The 27,885-nt window shown below is 39.5% G+C and overlaps 2 protein-coding genes across 3 annotated transcripts in view; both read right to left on the bottom strand.

Annotated features, from left to right (window-relative positions):
* LOC101097701 (UDP-glucuronosyltransferase 3A2) overlaps window positions 1–2,569 on the bottom strand; it is a 59,054-nt gene extending 56,485 nt beyond the window's left edge. The window contains exon 1 of the mRNA XM_045038137.1: window positions 2,437–2,569. The gene's annotated coding sequence lies outside the window, so the exon portion shown is untranslated. The remainder of the gene's footprint in view (window positions 1–2,436) is intronic.
* LOC101087045 (UDP-glucuronosyltransferase 3A1-like) lies at window positions 56–27,311 on the bottom strand. Of its 2 annotated transcripts, XM_045038118.1 has the most exons (8): window positions 26,894–27,311; window positions 24,594–24,695; window positions 18,230–18,343; window positions 17,566–17,674; window positions 15,230–15,761; window positions 4,121–4,352; window positions 2,437–2,656; window positions 56–458 (listed from the first exon to the last, which is right to left on the bottom strand). In XM_045038118.1, exons 1-8 carry the CDS (start codon window positions 26,985–26,987, stop codon window positions 182–184), a joined length of 1,680 nt encoding a protein of 559 aa, XP_044894053.1. In that variant the 5' UTR covers window positions 26,988–27,311; the 3' UTR covers window positions 56–181. The 2 variants fall into 2 exon arrangements, with proteins under 2 accessions (XP_044894053.1, XP_044894055.1); XM_045038120.1 differs by lacking the exon at window positions 18,230–18,343 and having other exon boundaries at window positions 26,894–27,307.
* Window positions 27,312–27,885: the final 574 nt, after the last annotated feature.

Below are 27,885 nucleotides of genomic sequence, written 5' to 3'. Positions count from 1 at the left end.
CAGACGCTTAACCGGCTGAGCCACCCAGATGTCCCAAGAATTTTTAAACACAGGCAGCAGTGAAGAGCAATTTATGTGCCACCATCAGGTGGAATACAGGGAGACACTAGGGGTTTCCTGTATGGTTGGAGACTTTGTAGAACCAGTGGCTTCTCAAATACCCATCAAGGATGCACCCCCATCAGGCCTTCTTCAGCTTCCTGGCCCCACACAACCACCTGGCCACCATGCCCAGCAGCTTCCCGCAGAGCCACAGGGTGCCCAAGGTGACCACCAGCAGGAACAAGAAGACGTCCAGCAGGTACTGCTCATGCCACGGCTGCTGCAGGGCATGGGGCTTGAGGTGGGCCGCACCCCCTGTCTGGAGGATGTGGTCAATCCAGCCCACCAACCTCTGGGCAGGGGTCAGGGGGTGGGAGTGCCTGATGATGCTGGCGGCCACTGCTGCTGACTTGTACCTGTTGGCAGACACAGAGGCGGGGCATTACTCCTTTGGCCTCAAAAGACTTAGAGACAACGTATCACACACACATTCTTGCCTCCATGTGCACAGAAGACTCAGTTTCAAGGAAAAGTGCTGGCCTGGTCTGTAGGGGATAAGCTTAGGAATCCCCTGGGCTTACACCAATGCGGTAACAAGGCATAAAGAAATACAAAGTCCTAAAATGCTCACACCCGAGTTTCAGTAAACCAGATTGGCACTCCAAAAATAGGGGGTGCAAAGACGCCCCAAGAATAGGGAGGCAGAAAGGTGCCAGAAATAGGGAGGTGCAAAGGCAAAATAGAGAGGGGGTGCAGAGCCTCCAAAATAGAAAGGGAAAGGCAAAGGCCTGAAATAGAAACAGCACACAGGTGCCCAATACATAGGTATATGAAATAATCAAGATTAGATGTTCAGGGTGGAAGCACCCCCAGTTTAGTACTATAGCAGAAAAGCTGCTTTCACAGGAGAATGGGGCCAGGTTAGGTAAATTGGTGAATTAGACTATGGACCACTGTGCTGCAGGCGAAGCAGCCCAGAGTGAAGATAGTTAACAAAAGAAAAGATGCCTTATTAACCCTGAGGTTATTTCCCCTGTCTCATCCTCTAGGCTAGCTAAGATAAACAGGCATGGTGCCTCCTGTCTGCTGTTAACAACCATCTAACCATCTGCCCATTACCCAGATTTTGTTTTATATTGACCCAAACCCCAAACACTGTACATCTTCAAAACTTCCTTTTTCCCCTACGTCCAAAAGTTAATGTTCACAGTTTCTTTGTCTCTCTGTGTACGCCCATCGCATTTGTAAGCCTTCTGATCTGAATAAATATGGGGCAAGGACCCTTATTTGGGGCTCTTGTCTTTTTCCTGGACATTTGCCATCTCTCGCTTTAATCCTGTGTCTGCTCTTTTGCTGGAAAAAAAAGAACTTTAGACTTAGAGTCTACACCACTGGTCTTGCCACAGTCTAGCTGGGTCACATTGAAAAGTTCAAACTGGTGCCTTCATGCAAAGATCCATTCCTAGGGCCAAAAAGTGCTAAACTATAAAACAGTGACTAAGCTGTAAGGAAAAGTCTCTTCCCAGGAGGCTTATGGTACACTAAAGGAAAAAGCACGTATGAATATATGTGATGTAACATACCCCTGACTCAGGGTAGATGTCCTGAAGATGCTAATAAGATATTCTACCCATCCTCATTATCAGATCATTGTGCTGGATGGGAATTTACATAAGATATCATGGGTCCTTCTACCAAGTCACTTAACAGAAATTCATCTCAACCTACTTTGTGGCAGGCCCTGTGCTAGGCCTGGTGAGTGAGCTCAGGGGAAAAAACAGACACACTTTGCCATCCAAGGGGGCTTACTCTCTACTTTCTAATATGAGGGACCCACAATAAAGCAAAAACAGAAAGAAATGGGGTAGTTACCTATCCTGAGAAGTGTTAAGAAGAAAAAACAAATTACAATTGAAGGGGGTGAGAGAGGAGTGCATTTAGGACTGTCAGACAAAGACCACTTCTCTGAGGAGAGGACATTGAAGATGAGCCCAATGGTCATGAAGGAACCAGTCCTGAGAGGAGAAGGAAGGATGTTCTAGGGAGCAGCACTGACAAAGGGCCTGAGGCTGGAGAAACAGTGTGGCTTATTGGGGGACAAAAAGAAGACCTCCTGCCTCAGTGAAATTCTACTATAAGCAGCATCAAAATACCTCTCTGAGACCCAGTGTAAATAGGTCAGAGTCTTTGCAATACTTATGGTAGAAAATTGTTCGCAGCATCTAACCTAAATACATAGTCTTACTCTCAGAGGAAACAGAACAGGTATTAGTATCATATGCATATCATTGTCTGTCCCTAAAGTTTTGCCTTTTTGCAAAACAGTGCCACACAGTACCCATCGTATTTCATATCTTCTTTTAGTCTCAATGACAAGTTCAGAGAGCTGCATACCTCTTGTCTTCTATGACTTCCTTCATCTTCAGAGCCAATGTCTCTGCCTTGATCTGCTTTAACTGGATAGAGACACCAAATTTCTTGGCTTCTACTCGGACCATGTTTTCAGGCTGGTCTCCAAGGACTGGAATCCCCACGATGGGCACACCATGTTGGATGGCCTCCATTATGCTATTCAACCCACCATGGGTGACAAAAAGACGGATGCGTGGGTGAGCTGTTGTAAATCAGGAATATTTCAGCATGAAAACTTTCAGAACACCAGGGAAAGCATCAGGGCAGAGGAAAATACCAAAGGATTTCAAGGTATGGTGGAGAAAATGGATTTACTGATCCAGCTTTGAACACACTCAAGGGTGCATATTCCAAGATAGAAGATTCTGGCCTTGTCTGTGTACAGAGATTCCTCTAAGTCAATCCATCTAAGACTCAGAGCCAAGGGAAAGCTGTAGAGAACAGTGTTAAGCAAGGCACATTCCTCCTCCCAACTATCCATCCACCTATCCATCCATCCATTCTTCTCTCTACCCTGTTTCTCTCTTTGCTTTTCTTATGTCTGCTCTCTTTGTGTCTCCTTCTGTCTCTTTTCTGTCTCTCGCTCTCCACGTCTCACCCTCTCTCCTTCACTGCCCATTATTTTCCTCTTATTGAAGTCTTAATACTTCTATTGTCATCACATCTCACCTGGCATTCCTCAAACATACACTCTATGTGCTTTCTCCTCAATTTAATAAGAAATCCTCTAAAGTAGGGCTTGATGGACCACCCATCTCAGTATTTCCAGTTCCCGTGTGCTACTCTACTCTTTTTTAGAGAAAACCAAAACAAGTGTTGATAATGAAGAGTTCATCTCAAACAGTGCCTCTCAACAGGGATGTGCATCAGAATCGATTGGTGTTTCCTTGAAAATCAGAATCCTTTTTACTCCATGCCTTGTGAAAAAAAAAATATGCAGAACACTCTATCTTAAGTTCCCAATATGTTTGTGAGCCTTGGGGTGAATAATCTTGGGGTGAACCTCTGAGGTATTCAGTTGTGGTGGTAGCTAGGATGCTGAAAAAACTGGCACAAGGACAAAGAAAACCTTGGGGTGTAAGGAACTGTTACCAGACAATTTTATGGACCAAATAACTGGCTGACAAGTTACTCACTTTGACAGTCAGATATTTTGGCACACCCTTCAGACACCATCAACATCAATTTTTTGAAAGTATGACTATACCTTTTGTAGCATAGGAGAATGTGCTAACATGTGTGTATGTGTGTGTGGGGGGGGGGGTGTGTGTGTAATGGCACGTGGCCTAACAGGTTCTCAAGGGCCCAGGAAAAGCAATGACAAGAAGACCCCTGATGTGTGTTCTCAAAGTCCACAAGCCGTCTTTGATTAGGTTTGGATAACTTTCTTCAATGCAAATATGTTAGGGTTAAAATAACCTGACAAAAATATCACTTCCGACTGAAAATATCAGGACTGAAATAGAAAGGAAGAAGCAAACACGGCATTTTTAAACATTTTTGACGTATAGCCTGATTTCCCAGGATCTCCAAGTGGCTGGTCCATTCCTGTCCGCTAAACATTATCTTTAGCTACCAACATCCCTTCTCACAGTGATGGAGTTGCCCCGTGGAGCCCTAAAGAGACATAAGTAGAAAAAGAGAAATAGATCTGGTCAGTCCTTACCCAAGAGGTCATTCTGAGGAAGCCAGTCCACGATTTTCACATTTGCTGCCAATTTGACATCTTTGGGCCACTTAGAAGGCTTACACTTCCATATCACCCCTTGGGAGAGATGAGCAAAGGCACTGTTCATCTCCATGAGAACTTCCTGGGACTGATAGGTGCTCACCATGGAGCCCAGGGCCACAAGAACAAAACCAGAGTCTCCAAACTTGCTGATAAAATTCTCAAATTCCTGGAGTGGTAAGAAAGGAAAGTATGTGAACAGAGTTGTTCATGGAAACCTAGACACCTATGAATTGAAAGACATCTATTAACCGAATACACCCTCCTGTCAGTGCCTAGAGCTCACTGTCTTGATACTGTTCTCATAGCTCTGAGGATAGCGAGGGAGGTTCTGCACTCTGCTCATATCTGTTGTTTATGGTGGCCTTGAAGTCATTTTTCTGAGACCTCAGGACACACCATACCATACAAATACTTTCAATAATCACAAATAAATCAAGAGAGCCTTAGGTGTCCAGCCCACTACCACAATTGCCCACGTTGCACATGAGGCACTTAATGCATACTATAGCAGCGACATCTAGATACAGGACTTCCATGTATAACAATGTTTTAAGAAGAGGAAAGTTGACGTGATGGGAACCTCTTTCTTCATTGTGAACATGGCCCAGTACCAGGGTCATCCTCATCCCTCATCCTTGTCTGTGGAGATATGGCCATTTAGGAGTGTTCCAATGACAGACCAGAGGTGCTAGTGTCTGGGTGAGTGCCAGTTGCTCTCCTGGCCCAGTAGGGGACAGTAAGCACTCTGGGAGCTGAGGTAGATGCTGGAGAAAAATCTGTCATTTGTCTCCTTCATATGTTTATGAGCCATCTGTCCGTCTTCTTTGATAAGAGTTCTGGGAAGGTGGTTGGCCCATTTAAAAATTTTTAATTGGGGTTTTTTTGTTATTACTGAGTTTTAAGAGTTATTTGTGTATTTTATATATATGGTTGTGTATTTGTGTGTATTACATTTTGAATAATAGTCTTTATCAGGTTTATCTATGCAAATACTTACTCTTGGTCTGTGTCTCCACCTCTTATTCCCTTGACAGGTAATTCCAAGAACAGAAATTTTTATTTTTTTAACATAATTTATAATAAAATTGGGTAACATAAAGTGTGTAAAGTGTGCTCTTGTTTTTTGGGGTAGATTCCTATGGTTCATTGCTTACATACAACACCCAGTGCTCATCCGAACAAGTGACCTCCTCAATGCCCACCACCCATTTTCCCCTCTCCTCCACCCACCCATCAATCCTCAGATTGTTCCCTATATTTGAGAGTCTCTTATGGTTTGCCTCCTTCTCTCTTCTTTGTAATTACTTTTTTACTCTTCCCTTCCCCCCTGGTCTTCTGTTAGGTTTTTCAAGATCTATATATAAGTGAAAACATATGATATATGTCTTTCTCTGATTGACTTATTTCACTTAGCATAATACCTCCCAGTTCCATCCACGTTGCTGCAAATGCAAATTGCCAAGCAGTATTACATTGTATACAGAAACCACACCTTCTTTATTTTTAAAATAAATTCAGCCAACTTATCAACCCTATCATAGAACATTCCTTAGATTTTATATCTAAAAACAATCACCAAGCACTTCGTCATCTACTTTCTCCTATGTCACCTCATAGGAATTTCATACTTTTGCATTTTATGTTCAGGTCTGTGACCCACTTTGTGTTAATTTGTTTGAAGATGTAAGAACTGTGTCCATTTGTTGGAAAGACTGTCTTCTTTTCATGGTACTTCTTTTAAAGCTTTGTCAAAGATCATTTGACTAAATTTGTGTGGATCTATGTATACTCTCTATTCTTAGTACATTGATCTATTTGTCTGTTCTTTTGCTTATAGCACACTGTCTTGATTACTTTAGCCATTTCATAAGTCATGGAGATGACTAATGTCAGTTTTCCAACTTGGCTCTTCATCTTCAATATTGTGTTGGCCCTTCAGGGTTTTTGCCTCTCCATGCAAATCTGAGCATCAGCTTATCAATATCGACAATTGATAATTTGCTGTGATTTTCAGTAGGATTGCACGGAATCTATAGATCCAATTGGAGATGACTAACACCTAGCAATAGTGAGTCTTCCTACCCATAAATATGGAGTATCTCTCCATTTATTTAGCTCTTTGATTTCTTCCATCAGCATTTTGTAGTTTTCTCCATATAAATCTTGTACATGTTTTGTTAGTACTTATTCCCAAGATTTCATATTTAGTGGTGAAATATAAATAGTAGAATGGTTTTAATTTCACATCCTCCTGTTCATTGCTGATATACAAGAAAAAGATGGATTTTTTATATTAAACTTGTATGCTTTGATGTTACTTTACTTGCTTGCTAGTTCCAGAAATATTTTTCTTGACCTTTCAGATTTTTTAAATAGACCATCATGTCATCTGTGAGAAAGAACAGTTTTAACTCTTCCTGCCTAATCTACATGATTGTTATTCCTTTTTCTTTCTCCTACTACTTTCTTAGGACCTCCAAGATGAGGATGAAAAGCAGCAAGAGAGTACATACTCGCCTGGTACCTGAGAGGTAGTCCTTTCATTTTCTATAAAATGTCCCCTTTAATTAAAAGCTTCGGGAGAAGCTTCTCTGGAAGATTTTAATTCTGATGAAGTCAAATTTATCTATTTTTTCTTTTGTTATTCATTCTTTCAATGTCACATCTACAAATTCATTGCCAAGTCCAAGTCCATGCATTTTAGCCCTTTCTTTTCTTCTAAGAACTTTTTGGCTTTTAGCTCTTTCTTTAGGCCATTGATCCATTTTGAGTTGATTTTCGTGTATGGTGTGAGGAAGGCTTGGAATATATTCTCTTTCATGGGAATGAATATCCAGTGGTTTCAGCACCATTTGCTGAAGAGACTGTTCTCTCCATTGATTGCTCTTGGCGCCCTTGTCACAAATGAATTGGTCACAGATGTGTGTCATTGAACACTGTTCTTTTCATGTTGATTTGGCTACTTGCATTCCATTACATTTCAATGTGAGATGAAGACTGGCTTTTCCATTTCTGCAAAAAAGAAAAAAAAGTAATAATAAAGCCACTCAAGTGTTGATAAGGCTTAGGTAAAACTTGTAGATCACTTTGAGTAGTATTGCTCTCTTAACAACATTAAGTATCACAATTCATGGTCTTGAGATGTCTTTCCATTTATTTAGGTCTTCCTTAATTTCTTTCAGCAAATTTGTAGTGTCCACTGTATGTGTCTCTCGCCTCCTCAGTTTAATTAGGTGTTGTTGTAAATAGAATAATTTGCTTGGTTTCATTTTCAGATTGTTCATAGCCAGTGTATGAAAACACAAGTTATATGAATTCATTGGGATTTTCTATATACAAGATTATGTCATATGAATATCAAACCATTTCTACATTGTCCATTCCAATTCGGATGCCTTTTATTTCTTTTTCTTGCCTACTTGCTTTGTGTAGGGTATATTTGAATAGCGGTGATGTAAGCGGGCATCTTAGACTACCCATCTGAGGCAGCGGGATTTCAGTCTATCCCATAGAGTATGATGTTAAAGCTGTCAGTGTTCCATAAATACTCTTTATCGTGTTCAAAAAATACCTGTTTACTCCTAGCTTTGTGACTGTTGTTATCATGAAAGGACGTTAGTTTTGTCAAATATTTTTTCTGCATCTCTTGAAATGATGAGCTTTTTAAAAATTCTCTTCATTCTATTAATGTGTTGCATTATGCTGATTGATTTTGTTACATTAGACACATTATAAAATACCTTTTATATCCTGTAAAAGGTTTGACATTGGTCCATTTTGTCTGATTTTAATTAGCACATAGCCACCCTAGATGATTCTTAAAGAAGTTCATGATCTAACACCCTAAAAATCAGTTTCATATCCTTTGTCAACCTTCCTTCCTCTGCATTTGTTGACTGTCTCCAGCTTACCTCGTTGTACCATTCTAACCCTTCTTAACTCCATCCAGCACAACACTATAAAAACTATCATCCCAAAGGACCAGTAAAAACCAGCTTTGTTGTCACTTGACATTTACAAGATCAGTGTAAATCTATAATTTAAAATTGGCAAAGGCAGAGCACGACATCATAATAAGAAGCTGAGTACTCCCAGCTCCCCACAGAAAAAACAAAAGGATAAAAAAGGCTAAAGACTCACTCAGATAATTTTATACGACTTGGGAAAATAGTCAGTGATATACAGAAACCAAACAGATGCCCATTCAGGAAGAAAAAAACACACACACTCAGAATGGTGAGAATTTCCATGGCAATTTTACTCTTCTGGACCCACACTCTTCCTGAAGTGGCATGCCATGGTCCAGAGGCAGCAGTGGTAGCCCTGCCTTCTGTAAGAGGAGAAGAAATGAAATAATTTGCAACATTGTAGCCACTCTGTAGGCTCCCAGCTGACAAGTTAAGATCTCACCAGGCTCAGAGCTCTGACGGGAAATGGCAATATAGCTCAGATATCAGGTTGGTGGGAGTCTTGCAAGGCAATAGAGGGCACAATGCCATGTAAAATCTGCAGGGATACTGCAGAATTTAGAATCTTGGGCAAGACAAACAAAACACCTATGTCCCTGAGAAGAATCTGGGTAAGACTCTTTGGGTACTAAAGACATTAAAATTGGCCAAGTATACAGGAAGAATCAGATGAATGAATGCATACACAAAGGTCCAGACAGGAAAAATGCTCAGAAAATACCTAAGGAGACTTTAAGTTGTCTGTCCTGGCTTATCCAAAGTATTAAACATTCCCCACTAACTAGTGAAGGTGTTCCATGGCAGCCTGCAAACACAACTAGAGGTGACTGGTTTTACAAATGCCCACAACTTTCTACAAAAGATCACAAAACATATTACAAAAAGAGAGAGACTAAAAGCCAAAATGTGTCATTTAAAAGAATGAAATAAATCTCCAGGAACCCTCTTTGAAGAAACAGACATTGGGTTTACTAAACAAAGACTTTTAAATTGACTAAATATGCACAAAGAGCCAAAAAAAGTGGATAAAGGTCTAAAGGAAATCAGGAAGACAATATATGAACAAATAGAGAATAATAGCAACAAGAGACAGAAATTATTTTTCAGAAAAAGCAAAAAAAATCAAAACAAAAAATACAATCACTGAATTGAAAAATTCACTAGGGTAGTTCAATGCAGACCAAAATAGACAGAAGAAAGACTTAGTACACTTGAAGACAGGACATCTAAAGTGTCAAGTCTAAAGAGAAAAAAGTAGAAAGGGCAAAAAAATGAACACAGTGTGAGGGACTCACAGGACCCCTTTGTGTAGATTAATATATGCATTATGGAGTTCTCAAGAGAATGAGAGAGGAAAGAATAGAAAGATTGCACCAAGAAATAATGGCACATAACAAGATATAATATGCAGACAATCCTAAGTTTCCTCTCTCACACACACAAAAAAATTTGTCATGACTAGTAAAGAAATTTAGGAAAGTAGCCAGAAATAAAATCAGCTCAGAATATCCATTGCATTACATTAATAATGACCATTTCAGGAAGGAGATTAGAAAAACAATTTCATTCACAATACAATCCAAAGAATAAAAAAATAGGAATAAACTTAACCAAGGAGGTAACTATATTGAACTATGTTGAAAACTATAAGACACTGCTGAAGGAAATTAAGAAGACACAAATAAGTGGAAACAAAATTCAGGTTTCACGGATTAGAAGACTTAATACTTTAAAGATGCCAGTACTTCCCAAGGTGATCCACAGGTACCATGCATCTCTATCAATAGTGAACAACATTTGCTTCTGGCAAAAATAGTAACCTATCATAAGCTGATGTGGAATTTCAAAAACAATGAGTACCCAAAACAATGTGGAAAAAAGAACAGGGTTGGAGGTCCCACATTCCCTGATACCAGAGCTACTACGAAGCTACAGTAATCAAAATAGTGTAGTATGACAAAAAAGATAGATATGTAGATCAATAAGATAAAATAGAAAGTCCAGAAATACCCCAGGTATATTTGGTCAAATAACTTTTGACGAAGGTTCCAGACCATTCATTAGGTAAAAGACAGTCTTTTCAGCAAGTGATATTAGAAAACTGGATATCCACATGCAAAAAACTGAAAGTCAACCATTACATTATACCATATGGTAAATCAACTTAAAATGGATGACAGACCTAAAAATCTGAGCTATACACATACGACTCTTAAAAGAAAATAGAGAGAGAAATCTTCATATAATTGTAATTGTATTGGGTAGTGATTTCTCATATAAGACACCAACAGCACAGGCAACATAATAAAAAATTACATCAAAAAGAAAAATTTTGTGTATCAAAGGTCACTATCAACACAGTGAAAGGGCAACCCAGGGAATGGGTGAAATATTTGCAAGTCATATCTGATAAGAGATTATAGAAAGAACTACTCTATACAAAAAACAAACATGATTCATAAATGGGCAAAGACTTGAACAGATATTGAACAAAGAAGAGATACAAACTGCCAATCAGGTTAGGAAATGGTAAACCTCACTAATCAGGAAAATTTTTATCTAACCACAGTGAGACACCACTTCCCATCCATTAGGATGGTAAGTAATAAAATTTTTAAAAACAAAAAACAAAAAAAATATATAAAATTACAAGTGTTTGTGAAGATGTGGAGAAATTAGAGTCCTTATGCATTGTTGGTGGAAAGGTAATCTGGTGCAGCCACTGTGAATGACTGCATGGCAGTTTCTCAAAAACATAAATACACAATTATCATATGCCCCAGAAACTCCATTTCCTGGCATATTCCCAAAAGAATCAAAAGCAAAGACTCAAACAAATATTTGTGAACACTATTGTTCATAGCATTATTCACAATAGCCAAAATTGGGAGTAACCAGGATGTCTATGGACAGAAGGATACATTAAAAATATGGTATATACAGTGGCGCCTGGGTGGCGCAGTCGGTTAAGCGTCCGACTTCAGCCAGGTCATGATCTCGCGGTCCGGGAGTTCGAGCCCCGCGTCGGGCTCTGTGCTGACAGCTCAGAGCCTGGACTCTGTTTCAGATTCTGTGTCTCCCTCTCTCTCTGCCCCTCCCCTGTTCATGCTCTGTCTCTCTGTGTCTCAAAAATAAATAAATGTTAAAAAAAAATAAAAAAAAATATATGGTATATACATACAGTGAAATAGTACTCAGCCTTAAAATTCAGGGGCACCTGGGTGGCTCAGTTAGTTAAGCGTTGGACTTTTGATTTCAGCTCGGGTAATGATCTCACAGTTCATGAGATTGGTCACCACATGGGCCTTACACTGACAGTGAAGAGACAGCTTGGGATCTCTCTCTCTGCCCTCCATCTCTACCCCCCCCCCCCAAATAAATAAACATTTTAAAAAGAAAAGAAATTTGGACACATGCTACAACATGCATGAACCTTGAAAACATTATGCAAAGTGAAACAAGCCAACACAGAAGAACAAATGTTGTATGATTCCACCCGTATAATGCACCTAGAGTAGTGAAATTCATAAAGACAACATGAGACTAGTGGTTGCCAAGGTCTGGATGCAGAGGAAATAATGAGTCACTATTGAGTGGGTATGAAGTTTCCATTTGCGAAGAGGAAGATGTTCTAAAGATGGATGCAGGTGATGGTTGCACAACAATGTGAATGTTCTTAATACCCCTGACTATACCCTTCAAGATGGCTAAAGTGGTAAAATTTATTATATGTTTATTTGATCTCAATAGAAAAAGTAGGAAAGGAGAGAAGAAAAATCGTTCAAAGCAAGCATCTGTTATCTCATGAATTACATACTGTAACTTCCATTATTCTCTTCCTTAATAACTCCTGTCTCACTTCCAAGACCTGACCCACCATCATGTCAGGTAAGGCCTGTGTTTTGGCCTAGTTTTATTTGTATAATTGAATCTTCAGCTACACTGGTCTGGCCAGTGTCACCAAGAGAACCCAGCCTCATGGCCATCTTACTTATACCTCCACACATGGGGCCACCTGTTCTTTCAACCTGGTGTATCTTCCTTCCCAGTTCTGTTTCTTAAGAAATGCCACCATGAACCAAAGTCCATTTTGCCCATGAATCATTCCCCAACTTTTTCTGTTCACTCAATGCAAGATCAGTAGGGGAAGGTTAGAGATTTTGGTGCCTAGGTCAGATCTGGGCTTTTGCTGCTCTGAGCTAAATGGTACTGGGAATAATATGCACATCACATGAATGTCTGTCCTCTCATTTATAAAATTGGAGATCATCAGTTATCTCAAGGTGGCATGACATACAATATATGAGATAATGTCCATACAATAACACCCAAGTACCTACCTACAGGCAACAGGCAGCCACTAATCTTAGCTCTCCACCTTTTTCAAAACTTCTAGAGCAGTAGTTCTGAGTTCAGGCTCTCCCTTCAGACCACCTGGGTAGCATGTAAATATTACATTACCTAGACCCAATCCAAGATCAATCAAATCAGAAAATCTAGGCTGAGTCAGGAACCAGGCCTTTATAGGAAGGAGACATTAGAGATTATGCCTGCAGGTTTTGTCAGTCACACCCAATCCTGCCTCATTACTGCCTCATTACATTATGTCTCAGTTTTTTTACATTTCATCATGGATAACTAATCTCCTTTAAAATCCTTAACTGCGGTGTCCTCTCACTACATAATTATTCTATATATGATCATAAAAAGTAGAAATTAAAATATCAACTTATTGAAGCATTTTTAGCAAGGCTAGGACGAGGGTAAGACATAGGAAGAGCTTAGGGCCATTATTTAAGGAGGTTCGCAATATCAAAGCCATGTACCTAACAGTACTTCCATGACCTTTATAGCAAGGGCTTCCTTGAAAGTGGACCCTGGGATCAACAAGATGACAGAGTAAGAAGCTCTGGATGCTCCTTCCCCTGAAAAACATGCTAATTCAGCAATATTTCGTGGTCAAATTCCCTTGTAAGGAATCCAGAAACTAAATGAAAGAGTAGTGCACCCAAGGCAAATGTGTAACCAGTCTCACCAAAGCCAGTGAATAGTTATGAAAACACCCTCTCACCAGAATCCCTAACCAGGTCATGTGGATAGCTACATGAACAAGAATAAAATTGGACCCCTAGCTTACACCACACAAAAACTCAAATGGATTAAAAATTTAAACATTAGACCGGGGGGCGTGGCTCAGTTGGTTGAGCATCTGACTTCTGCTCAGGTCATGATTTCACAGTTAGTGTGTTTGAACCCCATACCAGGCTCACTGCTGTCAGCATAGAGCCCGCTTGAGATACTCTGTCCCCCTGTCTCTGCCCCTTCCCCACCAGACCTGAAACTGTGAAGCTCATAGAAGAAAACAGGGCAAAAACTTCATGGTATTGGTCTTGGCAATGAGTTCAATGATAAAGCACAAGCAACAGAAACAAAATTAACTCAATAAACAAAAATAAGTGAGACTATATTAAACTAAAAAGTTTCTGCACAGCAGAAGAAACAATCAACAGAGTAAAGAGACATTTACAAATGGAAGATATTTGCAAACCATATTCCTAATAAGAGATTAATCTCTGGGGGCACCTGGGTCACTCAGTTGGTTAAACGTCTGACTCTTGATCTTGGCTCAGGTCATGATCTCACAGTTCATGAGTTAAGCCCCACATCGGGCTCTGTAGCTATCAGCATGGAGCCTGCCTGGGATTCTCTCCCTCTCTCTCTCTGCCCCTCCCCAGCTTGGCTGTTTCTGTCTCTTTAAAATAAATAAATAAACTTTAAAAAAAGAGAGAGAAAGAGAGAGATTAATCTCTAGAATGTATAGGAAAGGACTAAAACTCAATAGCAAAAAAAAAAAAAAAACTTATAACCTCAGTAAAAAATAGGCTAAGGACTTGAATAGACATTTATCCAAACACAACATACAAATCGCCAGCAGATATATGAAAAAATTCTCAACAACACTAGTAATCAGGGACATGCAAATCAAAGCCACAGTAACGTATCACTTTATACCTGTCAGTATGGTTATTATAAAAGAAGTAAAAGACAACAAATGTTGAGCATATAGAGACATTGCAACCCTTGCATACTGCTTTTGGGAATGCAAAATGGTGCAGACACTATAGAAAACAGTATGCACATTCTTCAAAAAAAAAAAAAAAATAGAACCAGCACATGAACCAACAATTCCATTTCTGTGTATATACACATGAGAATGCAAATCAGAATCTCAGAGAGATAGCTGTATTCCCATAATCACTGAAGCACTATTCACAATAGCCACAATGTTGAAACAATCTAAATGTCCATGAAAAGATGAATGGTTAAAGAAATTATACACACACACACATACATGTGGAATTCTATTTAGTCTTTAAAGAAGGAAATTTGGGAGCACCTGGGTGGCTCAGTCAGTTAAGCATCAGACTTTTGATACTGGCTCAGATCATGATCTCATGGTTGGTGAGATGGAGCCCTGCATCAGACTCTGCACTGACAGCGGGGAACATCCTTGGATCCTCTCTTTGCCCCTCTCCACCTCCCACTCTCTGTCTCTCAAAATAAATAAACTTTAAAAAAGAAATAGAGAAGGAAATTTTGCAATATATAAAAACATGAATGCATTTTGAGGTCATAATGCTAAGTGACATAAGCCAGTCACAGAAAAGCAAACATTGCAGGATTTCACTTATATGAAGCATCTTACAATAGTCAAGTTCATAGAATAAAAAGTGGAAATTGGATTTGCATTCTCATGTGTATATCAGGGGTTGGGATAAAGAGAAAAAAGGTAGTTAATATTTAATGGAGGAAGAGTTATAAAGTTAAATGAGATCAATAAGATCTACAGATCTGAGGCACAATATGGTATCTACTGTCAATAATTCATATTATATTTTCAAAAATTTCTTAAATTTAAAATACAATTCAATACAGTACAATACAATACAATAAACTAGAAAAATTTGTTTGTCTCATCCTACTTCACTCTCAATTTCCACTGGCAAGGGAGCCACCAACTCTACACTGAAGAGCTCTGCATGAAGTCCCTATTGAGTGCTGAGGTTTCACTTACTTGTGGTACTGGTTTAACAGGTCTGGCCATTAAGCCTCCAACATACACAGTGTTGGGAAGCAGGGGCCTAGCAAATTCAAGGGCAAAGTCAGAGTTAACAAACCACAGCTCTGCTTTCTTTAGAAGATGAGACAAAACCGGCCTAGAGCCTTCCGGGAAATGTTCCTTGATGGTGTTGTCAAATGTAGACTGGATTCGCCATTGCCTTAAGAAGAAATCCAAGAACATCAGAAAATTCCTCACTCTGCCCCAGAAGTCCATGCGGTCAGTTAGCAAGGAATGGAATACCGGAACATAAGACACCGGGTTTGGTAGCCCAAGGTCCACACTGCCAAATGGGGTGGGAAGAATTGACACAAATGGCTTCCCAAGCTTCTCAGCAACCAGGAAAGAACAGAAGTCAAATGCTTCAACAAATACCAGGTCAAAGTTCTCATTTTTTAAAGAATCCATGATATCACTTCTCCTTAGCAAATCACTGCATTGAATCCCCAATTGTTCCATTAACTTTACAAAGGTGTCAAATGCTTCTCTGTTAAAAACAAAACAAAAAACAACAACAAAACAGTAATGACAAATATTCATTGAAGGTGGTAATTTCACAATATATAGGAGAATCTTTGGTTCAAAGAAAATATCCCAAGTAAGTAAGACCATATTGGCAGCTGCCCACCTATTTTACCAGTCTCCAATGAACACTCTGCTCTAGTCACTTGGTTCTGGGGTTTCTGCTTCCTAAAATGTTCTCACTTCATTCCCTCCCTTTTCTCCAGTGATCACATCCACCCCATCCAGGCCAATTCAAGAGCCATCCAGTTTGGGAGCCATCTCTGACTGTAGCAGACGTCACAGTTCCATGTCTACTTGACACATTCTGTGATGCTCTTTTTAACTTTCACCTGTACACTCCAGTTCGTGAGCGACTGTCTTGTTTCTCAGCCTACCTGTGGAAGTAACTTGTAGCACAGTCCATCGGTATTGATAATATAGCCTATTTTTTTCTTTAAATTTTATATAGTCTGCATTTGAGAAATTGCCTGACACAAGGAACTTTGTGATGGTAATATTAGAATCCTGAGACTGATATTTTTCTAACCTATGAGATAAACAAGTTAAAACAAACAAGCTTATTATTACCCTTTCCATTCCATCTTTCCTGGAGTAGTGAAAGAATTTAATACTACACCATGTCAGCCCACTGAAACCCCACAGGTGAGACCTCATTAGTAATATGTAGTTGTCCACGTGCACTGTAAACTTCAAGTGACAATAGATGATTAACTGAAATTATTCTCTATTTTTAAATGATTTTACATAATGAATGACTGCTACATAGTGTGGATAAATTCAAGAAATGAACTACAAATTCCTCAAAAGAACAGCATTCATCATATTTGAAATTAAGTTAATCTATTAAAATACAGGAAGGTACTGTGCTCAGCATGCTGCACCATATTTAATAAGTGGGTGCAACATGTCTTCAAAGAAATGAAGTGGGGAAAAAGAGATAAGACATAATAAAAAAAATCATGAATAACAACACAAGATGATATATACAATGCTTCAAGAGAGTATTTTAGAACACATCTCTTCTGGATGAAGAATTTGGTCTTCTGGTTTAGGTAAGCAGAAAGGCTTTATGGCAAAAGCCAGATTTTAGGATCACCTTGATGACTGAATAAAATTTTTAAGGAAAAAGGGACAGGTGGAGTTAGGCCACTATAATTCACCAAGGAAGGCATGAATATGTGTCTTTCCCCTCTTCTGTCAAAGGTAAAAAACTTTCTATACATCCCAGATAATGATGAAAACTTTCAGGCTAATGTCACAATGTGTATCATCAAGGCATTTGGGTTTTTAAATGAGTTAAAAGACAATGGCTCAAAGTAGGAAAAAATCAATGCTCATCAACATGTTTCCATTCTTGAGTTTACATGATGAGAGGAAAAGTAAGTATAAAATGGTGGCTTTGATATGCCTACCAACAATCAGAAATTATGTTGTTTATCCTGCCTTCTGCGTTGTGGAGAGTATATACACAAACATTGTAGGTGAAGGGCTGCCAGGAAGATCCAGAAGGAACAATCGCCTGACTATATAGAAATACATTCATGATTTCAGTGGAAAAGGCACACTACACAGACCAAATAATTGGAAGTGAAAAACTCATCTATTCCATCGATCCCTACCCCCTATCATTGATCTCCCCATCCATCCACCCATCCATCCACCCATCCTTTTCTCTTAAACTTACTCTAAGTAGCTATGCATCCAACCATCTATTTACATCACTTTATAAATGGTAAGTCTTTCAATCAGAGAATAAAAGAAATTACCTGCCATGCAAAGCTTCTTCAATATAGAAATCAAAATGTTTCTTTAATTCTTTTTCATGATTCTCAGGTAGAAGCCAACTGATAACTTGGTATGCATTTTCCTTCTTTTCTAAATAAAAAATTTTTAAAAACACCAATAAAAATATGTCATTAAGTCCAACAATGCAGATAATTTTGGCATGATGCCATAGTTTTTTTTTAATCCTAATAATTTTATATATATCTGCATGTTTGCTTTTAGAGGGTTTTTCGGTTTTCTGCCTGCTTTTTCATTTCTTCAGTCATAGGATCTGATACTATTTATTGAGAACATTATAATAATTCAATTACTTCTATTCAATTGAATGAATGATATAGAACTTAAATAAAAGTAAAGTTCTATTTGAAGCTTTCATGTAAAGGTATAGATATTCTTCATTTTACAGATGAGAAGACAAACATAAATGGAGTGTCAGATAATTCATCACGGTTGTACATATAGTAAGTGCTACACTTTGTATTTAAATACAGATTTAATTTTATCCCAGCTCCCCAGTCCTTTGTTTTTTAGGAAAAAAGAGATATTTTTTATTACTTACAGGTGACACATGCAAAGGTTTTTCATTCACCCAAAAATATGGCAAAGGCTAAGTTAACAAGAGTAGTCCCCTGCAGTCCTACTTACCATTCCGACATTTCCCCCATAACTCATGTGTACTAAAGAGTCTGGCACCATTTTTGAAGTTGGACTGTTGACAGCTTTCAAGCTCCATTTCCTCCTTAACCTTCTGGGACATATCTTGGAAAAATGAGGAGAAAGCCTCAACACGACCTCCCTCTGTGACCAAGATTTTCAGCCAAACAAGCCAGACCCCATGAGGGGAACCTGCACCTCCATCCCACTCAGAGGCTTCCATAATTGGCATTTAGAAACAAAAGGATAGGTTTAGCCTTTAAGTGGCCCTGGTCATGTGTCTCACACAAACCTATCTTCTCTGTCAGAATCCACTTTGTTTCTGGATTCCAGCAGGAACCATGTGATTGACACTAGGCTAGGTAGAACCGCATGACCAATGGTTGTACATCTCAAGGACTGCCCCCATTATAAACAGTGCTCTGAGTTAAGACTGATTCCAGTTTACAAGCCCACTGAACGGTGTGAGGAGGATAGCACCATGCCATCTGATGAACTCCACACTGTAAAAGGAGAAGGTGCACTAGAACCCGAGAAAATGCCTTTGCTACTGTTGCTCATGATATCTCTGCAGCTCAAAGAAAACCTTGATTAACACAGTATAAGGGAAACACTGATGACACCCTCATGGGGTTAATTCAAGGGTTAATTCAAACTCAGCTTAATCTCAGTTCTCTAAGATCACCAGCAAGAAGGCCCTTAGCTTTGGTGATGCTAATTAGGACATTTGGAGGAAGAACTTATAAATATGAGCAGGTTAAAAGGCATACCCTCCCCCAAAGTATAAATAATGACAATGAAAGGAATGACAAAAAATGGGAAATGTCAGCATGGGAGAGTCAGGAAAGAAATTAAAACAGAGGTCTCAGTTTTGACATATGTGGCAACTAACATTACTTTAAAAAACATTATAACAGAGCAAGGACACAGATTGGCTTTTGTGACTTACATCAGAGGTTCTACATTACTTTTTTTTTTAATTTTTATTTATTTTTGGGACAGAGAGAGACAGAGCATGAACGGGGGAGGGGCAGAGAGAGAGAGAGACACAGAATCAGAAACAGGCTCCAGGCTCTGAGCCATCAGCCCAGAGCCCGACGCGGGGCTCGAACTCACGGACCGCGAGATCGTGACCTGGCTGAAGTCGGATGCTTAACTGACTGCGCCACCCAGGCGCCCCTCTACATTACTTTTAACATTGGATGAGATCCCCCCAATGACCAACTTTAATCGTCTTAGTCAATACTGGGGAAAATAACAGATATATCATGAGAGCTCACCAAAATTTATCAAAGTACCTCTATACTGTTAGGAGGTAGAAAATATTAGATAGAGCACAGTGGTGCATGCCCTGTCTTAACCACTGGGATTAAATATCCCATAGCCATAACAGCCATTGGTTGTTATCTCACAGTAGCTATGGTTGCTCCTATATAAGAAGTCATAAAATTAATGTTTTAGTACTAACACCATGATGAAAGGGAACTCATTGGATCTGCCCAACATATTAAAAGTTTTAATACAACAAAATAGAGTTTTAATAGAGTGCCTTCAAGGATTAAATCCCTTTTTGTAAAGGATCCATTAACAAAGAAGTGATTATCCCCACTAGTTCTCCATTTAATAGCCTAACTTGACTATTCTTAACCCTGAATGAATGGAGCCTCTCAGTGGATTTCTGTGATCATATTATGGCCTCCATTTCCAATCTTACTGAAATTACTGACTATATCTAAAACTAACAAATTCTTTACAGTCATACCTTTGGTAATACATTCTGTTTAATTCCTATTTCAACAAGCTCTCAGCTCTAGTGTCTCTTCACCTTCACCTTTGAAGGGTACAAGTAACTTGTAACTTGGCTTCTCATGGACTACCTCAACAGCCCTACTCGCTAGTTTTGCTGGCAAGATCTTTAACCACATTTAACTTTCTCCAGAAGCACATGTATGACAGTACTTTGAGGACAACCTCCTTTTGCAGAGATTTGTGGAGCCCATTCGGTCAAGACACAAACACGCACATAGCAACTCACATAGAGGGATGTGCTGCTGCCCTACACAAAGCACAAGGCATGGCACCTCAGTTAAATTCCTGGGACAAATTGCTTGTTGAGTGGAAGGTCTTTCCATCCCTGACACTGTCAAGGCACACCTATTACGGCTCCATTTCCAGCATGAGAGTATAAGGAGCTTTCCTGGACATACTTCGAAAACAGCAAATGGTGAAAAATTCATACACACACACACACACACACACACACACACACACACACACCTCCTGATGTAGACAACAATTCCACTGACAGAATTTGTCTGAAATAACTATTTGGGAAATCTGCAGCCAATTGATGGTTTCCTCCAACCAGAGGAAGTCTTTAACTGTAAATAGCAGATAATTTTAGTCAATTTCAGCTTTTTCCACAGTAGCAGCTACCCATCCCCCATCCCTCAGTCTCCAGCCGGAAGCTGTATGCATTGTTTATAGAGCAGCTTGTACACAGGTTTCAAGAGCCTGAGCGGGCAAAAAAATCACCTTGTCCAAATATCAAGTATCTGTGCTCTGATTGCTGATTGCTGCTCTGGTCGCAGAGATGCAGACAAAGAAGCAGGCAGCAAGGTTTCTGCATCATGCTCTATTATTGCAGCCACTTCCCTCTCTGGCTCAATTGACTTCCAGGGGTCTTAAAAGATTGATGCCCTCCTTTTCCCCTCATTTTCTCAATTTACCCATTTGAAAGGGCACCATTAAACCTGGGACATTGTAAAACAGCTACACATACCAGGAAAACTTGAAAGTGTCCATTCATGCCCAGGAAAAGGCTCAGAAAAGACAGTGAACAGTGAAATTTACACCTCGGTTTGATCCTCAACACAAAAGCAGCATAAAACAATTTTTGAAAATGAATAAATAAACAAAATTAATAACAAAAGTCTGCAAACCCTGGAGAATGGAGGAGAGGTTCATCTCCAGATTTAACACTTTGTTATATTCAAATGTTCAGTTTTCAACAAAAATCACAAGACACACCAAGACACAGGAAATTAAGGCCTATTCTGAAGAAAATAAGAAATCAACAGAAACTGTCCCTAAGAATGACCTGATGGCAGATATACTAGATAATAACTTTAAAATAATTGCCTTACAATAGGAAAGAATGAAATCCTGCCATTTGTAACAACGTGGATGTAACTGGAGGGTATTATGCTAAGTTGAAATAAGTCAGTCAGAGAAAGACAGATTTCATATCTTTTCACTGATATGTGGAACTTGAGAAACTTAACAGAAGACCATGGGGGAAGGGAAAGGGAAAAAATAGTTTCAAACAGAGAGGGAGGGAAACCCATAAAAGACTCTTAAAAACAGAGTCAAACTGAGGGTTAATGGGAGGTGTGGTGGAGGGGGGAAATGGGTGATGGGCATTGAGGAGGGCACTTGTTGGGATGAGCACTGGGTGTTGTATGTAACTGATGAATCACGGGACCCTACTCCCAAAGCCAGGACTACACTGTATACACTGTGTGTTAGCTAACTTGACATTAAATTATATTAAAAAAATAAAAAATAAATAAAATAAAATAACTACATTAAAAATTCTCAGAGGACTAAAGGGAGATGTGGAGAAAGTCAAGGAAAAAGTGTATGCAAATATAAATAAAGGGATAAATGAGGCAAGTCCAGCTCTTGATTTCAGTTCAGGTCATGATCTCATGGTTCATGAGACTGAGTCCTGCATCAGGCTCTGAGCAGACAGCATGGAACCTGTTTGGGATTCTCTCTTTCCCTCTCTCTGCCCCTCCCTGGCTTGTTCTCTCTTTCTTGCTTTCTCAAAATAAATGAATAAACATTTAAAAAAAATTTTTAGGGGCGCCTGTGTGGCGCAGTCGGTTAAGCGTCCGACTTCAGCCAGGTCACGATCTCGCAGTCCGTGAGTTCGAGCCCCGCATCAGGCTCTGGGCTGATGGCTCAGAGCCTGGAGCCTGTTTCCGATTCTGTGTCTCCCTCTCTCTCTGGCCCTCCCCTGTTCATGCTCTGTCTCTCTCTGTCCCAAAAATAAATAAAAAAAAAAAAAAGTTAAATAAAGGGGTAGAAAATCTAAAAAGAAACCAAAGTGAGCATGAAGAAGAAATTATCAGTGAACCTGAAGACAACAGAAATGATTGAGTCTGAGGAACAGAAAATTAAAGAATTGAAGAAAAGGGAACAACAGCCTAAGGGTCCATCATATGCTTTGTGGATCCTCAGAGGGAGAAGAGAGAAAGAAAGGGATAGAGAGAATATTTGAAGTAATAATGGCTAAAAACCTCCCAAATTAAATGAAAGACATGAATATAAACATCCACAAAGCTCAACAGACTCCAAGTAAAATGAACTCAGACATCCACATTAGGATATAGTATAATCAAAATATAGAAAGATAAAGAGAGACTATTAAAAGCAGCAAGAAAGAAATGACTCATCACATACAAGTGGCTGTCAATGAGATTACCAAACATATCTAATCAAAAATTTTGAAGGAAAAAAAAAAGATTGGAGGCCAGAAGGCAATGTCCCAATATATTCAAAATTCTAGAAAAAAGGAAAGAAAGAAAGAAAGAAAGAAAGAAAGAAAGAAAGAAAGAAAGAAAGAAGAAAAGAAAAAAAGAATTGTCAACAAAAATTCTATATCCAGCAAAACTGTGCATCAAATGTCAAGGAAAATTAAGACAATCCCAAATAAACAAAACTAAGGGTGTTTGTTACCACTAGACCTCCCCTGGGAGAAATGTGCAAGGCAATTCTCCAGGGAAGAATGAAAGGACACCAGAGAGTAACTTAAAGTTGTATGAAAAAATAAAGACCTTAAAAAAGTAAATGGATGGGCAATTATAAAAGCTACTGTTATTGTAACAATGGCTTCTAACTACATTGTTGTTTTCTACATGATTTAAGAGACTAGTACATTAAAAAATTATTCACTTAAAAACTATCATTATTTGAAATTGTGTGTAACTCCATTCAAATTTTCTACATAATTTAAGATACTAATGCATTTAAGTTAATGATAATTTATGTTTGGGGCACATAATGTATAAACATGTAATTTTGTGACATTTAACTAACTGAACAGGTTGAGGATGAAGCCAGCTAGGAACAGAATATTTGAGTGTTAATATAGGCTGGTATAAATTAAAAATCTGAGTGTCATAGAGTTAGCAGGTTAAAGAAAATCCCCAAAGTAACCATACACACAAAAAAGTGGTAGAACATATACAAAAGAAAATGAGAAAAGTATTTAACATTTTACAAGGAATCAACTAACCACAGAAGAAACAGTAATACAGAAAGTGGGGTACAAAAAAGTTATAAGGCATATAGAAAACAAATAGCAAAATGACAGAGGTAAATTTCTCCTTATCAGTAATTACTTTAAATATACATGGATTAACTTCTCCAATCAAAGGATAGAAATTGGCAGAATGGACAAAATCACATGATCCAGTTGTAATAGCTTCGTATGGTGATAGATGGTAGCTACACTTGTGGTGAGCACAGCACAATATACATAGTTGTCAAGTTGCTTGCACACCTGAAACTAATGTAACATTGTGTGTCAATAATACTTCAATAAAACATATTAATAAAAGAATTAAAAATAAAAATATATTAACAATGGGGGGAAAGGGTGAGGGATGTGTGGGAACTTCTATACTATCTTTGCAACTTTTCCATAAATCTGAATTTTTCCAAAATAACGATATGTGTTAAAAAGTAAAAAAAATTAAAAAGCCATAAACACACACACAAAACATAATCCAACTATATTCTGCCTATAAAAGACTCACTTTAAATCAAAGATAGACTGAAAGGGAAATGATGGAAAAAATATTCCATGCAAGTACCAAATATCAAACACAATGGATTTTAAATTTAAAAAATTACAAGAGATGAATAAAAACATTACATATTATAAAAGGTTTAATACAGCAAGAAGATATGACAATTATAAACATATATGCAGCTAATTAGAGACCATCAAATATCTAAAGCAAAAACTGAAAGAATTGAAGGTGCGATACACAGTGTTATAATAATCACTGAAGATTTCATATTCCATGCTAAATAATGGATAAAATAACCAGAGTGGAAGGTAAAATATGCAGATATGGCATTGTGGGGGCCAGGTCTACATAGTCTAGTAAGATATCCAGCACTTAACATAAAACGCACACACACACACATTTTTCCATCTTAAAATACAACTAGATTAAAAAAGACTTTGTGCTAAGCAGTGCTATACAAAAGACGTTGTATATCCTTTCCTGGGGTAGATAAATTTAATAATTACCAAAAAAAAAAAAAAAATAGAACATACTTGGGATTAAATAATCTCCTCCATAAAGAAGCATGGTGACATTATGACCATGATCTTGAAGAATCTGAGATACCCGGTCCAGCAGTAGATAATGGCTTCCATCTAGGAACAATACAAAATTTTTATTTTTGTAAAGGTGAGAACAAAGGGTCTGAAATTGATGTGGGGTATCTGGAAATCCAGGGTAAGGTAGCAGAGAGTTGGTGGTCAGTAGAAGATGAGTTATTTTAGTCCTTTGGTTTCATTTTGGGTAAACCCCAGGCCAGATACCCACATTCTTTCTGACCAAATTGTAATATGTAGCAATCTTACATGAAAAATTCCCTTTTGCAATTCAAGGTCTCCATGCCAGTGAGATGACCTTCTCTAATGCTTAGGCCTGAGGGAGTTCCTGATCCTAGTTACATGCTGAAATTTAGGCTGCCTTTATGGAGATACTGTGTCTAAAGAAGTAACTGTTTTGCTGGAAATTTTGACACACAAGGCTATGTATGTGAGAATAATGGGTTTCTAAAGGACAATCACTCAAAGCTATTTCTGGGATCTCTCTCCCAGGAAATTTATGTCAACGTGGAAGCCAGAAACATGGGAATGTGAATATCAAGCCAAGCCACAGAAGCAAAAGAGGGTAGAGTCACTACTCACAGCAAAATTCTTCAGATTCAAATTTATATGACAATGTTCCTCACTTGGGGCCTGCATTTTGCTAAAAATCGATTAAAGCATTTAGGATAACTGTGGTCCCTTTGGGTGGAACTGTAGGATCCTGTATGCATGCAAAACTGGGACATCACCCAACATAGGAAAATCCTGGAATCCTAAGGAAACAGAAGCTTGATTCTCTGGGATGGTACAGGTTCTATTACATCAATGTCTAAAACCATGTGATATCATGGAGCATTTTTCTTGAATCTATGGGTAAAGGAATAGAATTTGCCTATGTTGGGAAGTGGAGGTTGCTTGGAAGATGGAAGATAAAGATCTCATGATGATTGGGTCAGTAGAGAGAGATATAGGACTAAAGTAATAATGTGTATCTGTGGAAATTACTCTAGTTTTTTACATCTGTACTTGTGTTGTCTGATGTAACACAGACCCAAGTGCCTGCTCTGGATCACTTTTAACCACTGCAAGAAATGGATGCAGGGGAGAAGGCTTCCTGCAGAGGCATTTATTCCTGAGGGTCTTGGTGAGCCCAGTGCATTCTGGGGCAGAGGCAAGGGGAGAAAGCACCTCCAAACCACACCTGCCTCCTCTGAGTCCAAGGGACATGCAATTTCAAAAGGTGAGGCAGCTCTTTTTTTCTGTTGCCTCTATCATTAAAAAATAGATTTAAAATGGAAAATAGGGTTTGTTTGTTTTTTTCAATACTGATTTTTAGGAATCCCCACCATAAAGAGTAGAGTCTAGGGAAGAAAACAGGTTTGAGGTAAGAAACAGTGGGTTAAATCCGAGTGCGTGACATCAGGGAGGTCTGGTGTGCTCTTGCAAAAGGCCCCTCATTTCCCTGGCCCTTAGGATCCCTGTCAGGAAATAAAAAGGGAGATGCCCAATTAGATGAACTCTGTGGTTTCTTCTAGCCCAGGATCCCCAGATTCTAGGGGATCTAAAAGTGATATCTTAGGGAAACTCCCTGTTATGATGCCTCCTCAACCTGATAAATGTTCCTGTTCCCCTTCTGTTCCCTTTGGTGCAAAAGTAAAGGAAACAAAACTGGGTTTATGCAGAATTAACTGCTTCACTGTCCTTCAAAACCTTCTAGCAGCAAGGGCAAAAAGAGAGCTGTTCCCAACTGATTGTCTGGAGTTCCTTCCTGTGCCCACTCAGTTTTCAGGTTTCCTATTAATGAAACATGCCCCGTTTGTGCTGCTGCCCCCAGGAACCCCTGTCCTTGGCTTCCAAGAGCCTGAAACTGATCTGTCTTCCACTTTCTATTGGCAACTACTGCACACTCCCAGACTTTTAGGGTGTGCCTCTGAAAGTTCCTGCCCCGCCCTGGAGTAGGGGGTTCAGGATCTCCAGCTCAGCACTGGATCTAAATTCTGGCCCGAGCAATGCACAGTGGGAAGCACTTACAGAACAGATTAAAAGAGAAGAAAGGAAACTGTTTTCCCCAAAACTAACTTCCCCAACCCAGCAGTGGGGACCCCTCTGTGACCCCCATCTCCCTCTCTCCCCTCCCTCCTCTATCCTGGGACCCAAACAAGCTCTGGAAAACTACAAAGAATGACCTATGAAGCAGGGTTGCTTGCCTGAGCATCTGGGATGCGTCCCTGTCTGATTCTCCTGCCAGCACTCACCCAGTGAGGATACGGTCAGAATTTCGGCGGCCTCTGGGAGCAGGAACCCAGACAGAAGAAAGCCAGCTAGCAGCAGTGCCCGCTGGCCCGCCATGTTCCCTCCTGTACCAGCTGCGGAGCCGGGTCCAGTGCCCAGAGCCCTGTGCTCTTCTCTGAGTCGTGCACAGCGACCTGTGAGCCCTGAAGGCGCGCTGCCCTGGCTGCCAAGGAAATGCGCTGGCAGGCAGCTTGGGAAGAGGTGAGAAGTGGATCCTGTCTTCTCTTCTGTTTGTAGCTTCTGGCCCTTCTGCTCCTCCTTCTGGGTGCTTGCTCCACTGGCTATTCTGTCTTCACCCTCCCTAACCAGGAACAGCAGGAAGGAGGGGTTAGTGAGATCCCCTTAACCCTTCTCTGTCCGAGTAATCACCACACTCTCCGCAGAGAAGCTACTCTGAACCAGGATGGGAGGGGCCTTAGGAAGTCACTTCCAAGTGAGTTCCACCTCCAGATGATTGAGACCCATCAGGGACTTTTCCAGGAATTTTCCCACCTCCTAACTGCACTGTTGACCTCATATTGTCATCCCCATGCCCCGTTTTCCCAGGTACCTGCCTAAAATCTCTGCCAGTGTTCTATCTCAAGATCCCAGAAACTGATTCCCAGAGGAAAATGACCTACACTTATTGCTTAGGGAGTCTCTTTGGAAAGTAACTTACTGGTAAAAATTCTAGTGTCCCCTAAATGTTCAGCACCCCTGGAGGGCCAGGTCTTGACCTGAAGGATTGAACTTCTAAAGGTAGGTCTATAATTCTGAATGGGCATGATAAATAGGACTCGCAGTGGGCACCAAGAAGTGCTATTCTTATAAACATTTGAAATTACTTACTAGAAAGATTTTTGAACTCTGTCAGGATTATTCCATTTCTTTCCCTTCATGTTTTCTCCTCAATTGTGCTGTAGTCTTTGAGGCTATGTTATTATGTGCATACACTTTCAAAGTTACCCTCTGTTCA

The sequence above is a fragment of the Felis catus genome, chromosome A1 (assembly GCF_018350175.1).
Source record: "Felis catus isolate Fca126 chromosome A1, F.catus_Fca126_mat1.0, whole genome shotgun sequence".
NCBI classification, from domain to species: Eukaryota; Metazoa; Chordata; class Mammalia; order Carnivora; family Felidae; genus Felis; species Felis catus.
Note: the sequence above shows the minus strand (reverse complement) of the source record. Positions and strands in the feature narration are given on the sequence as shown.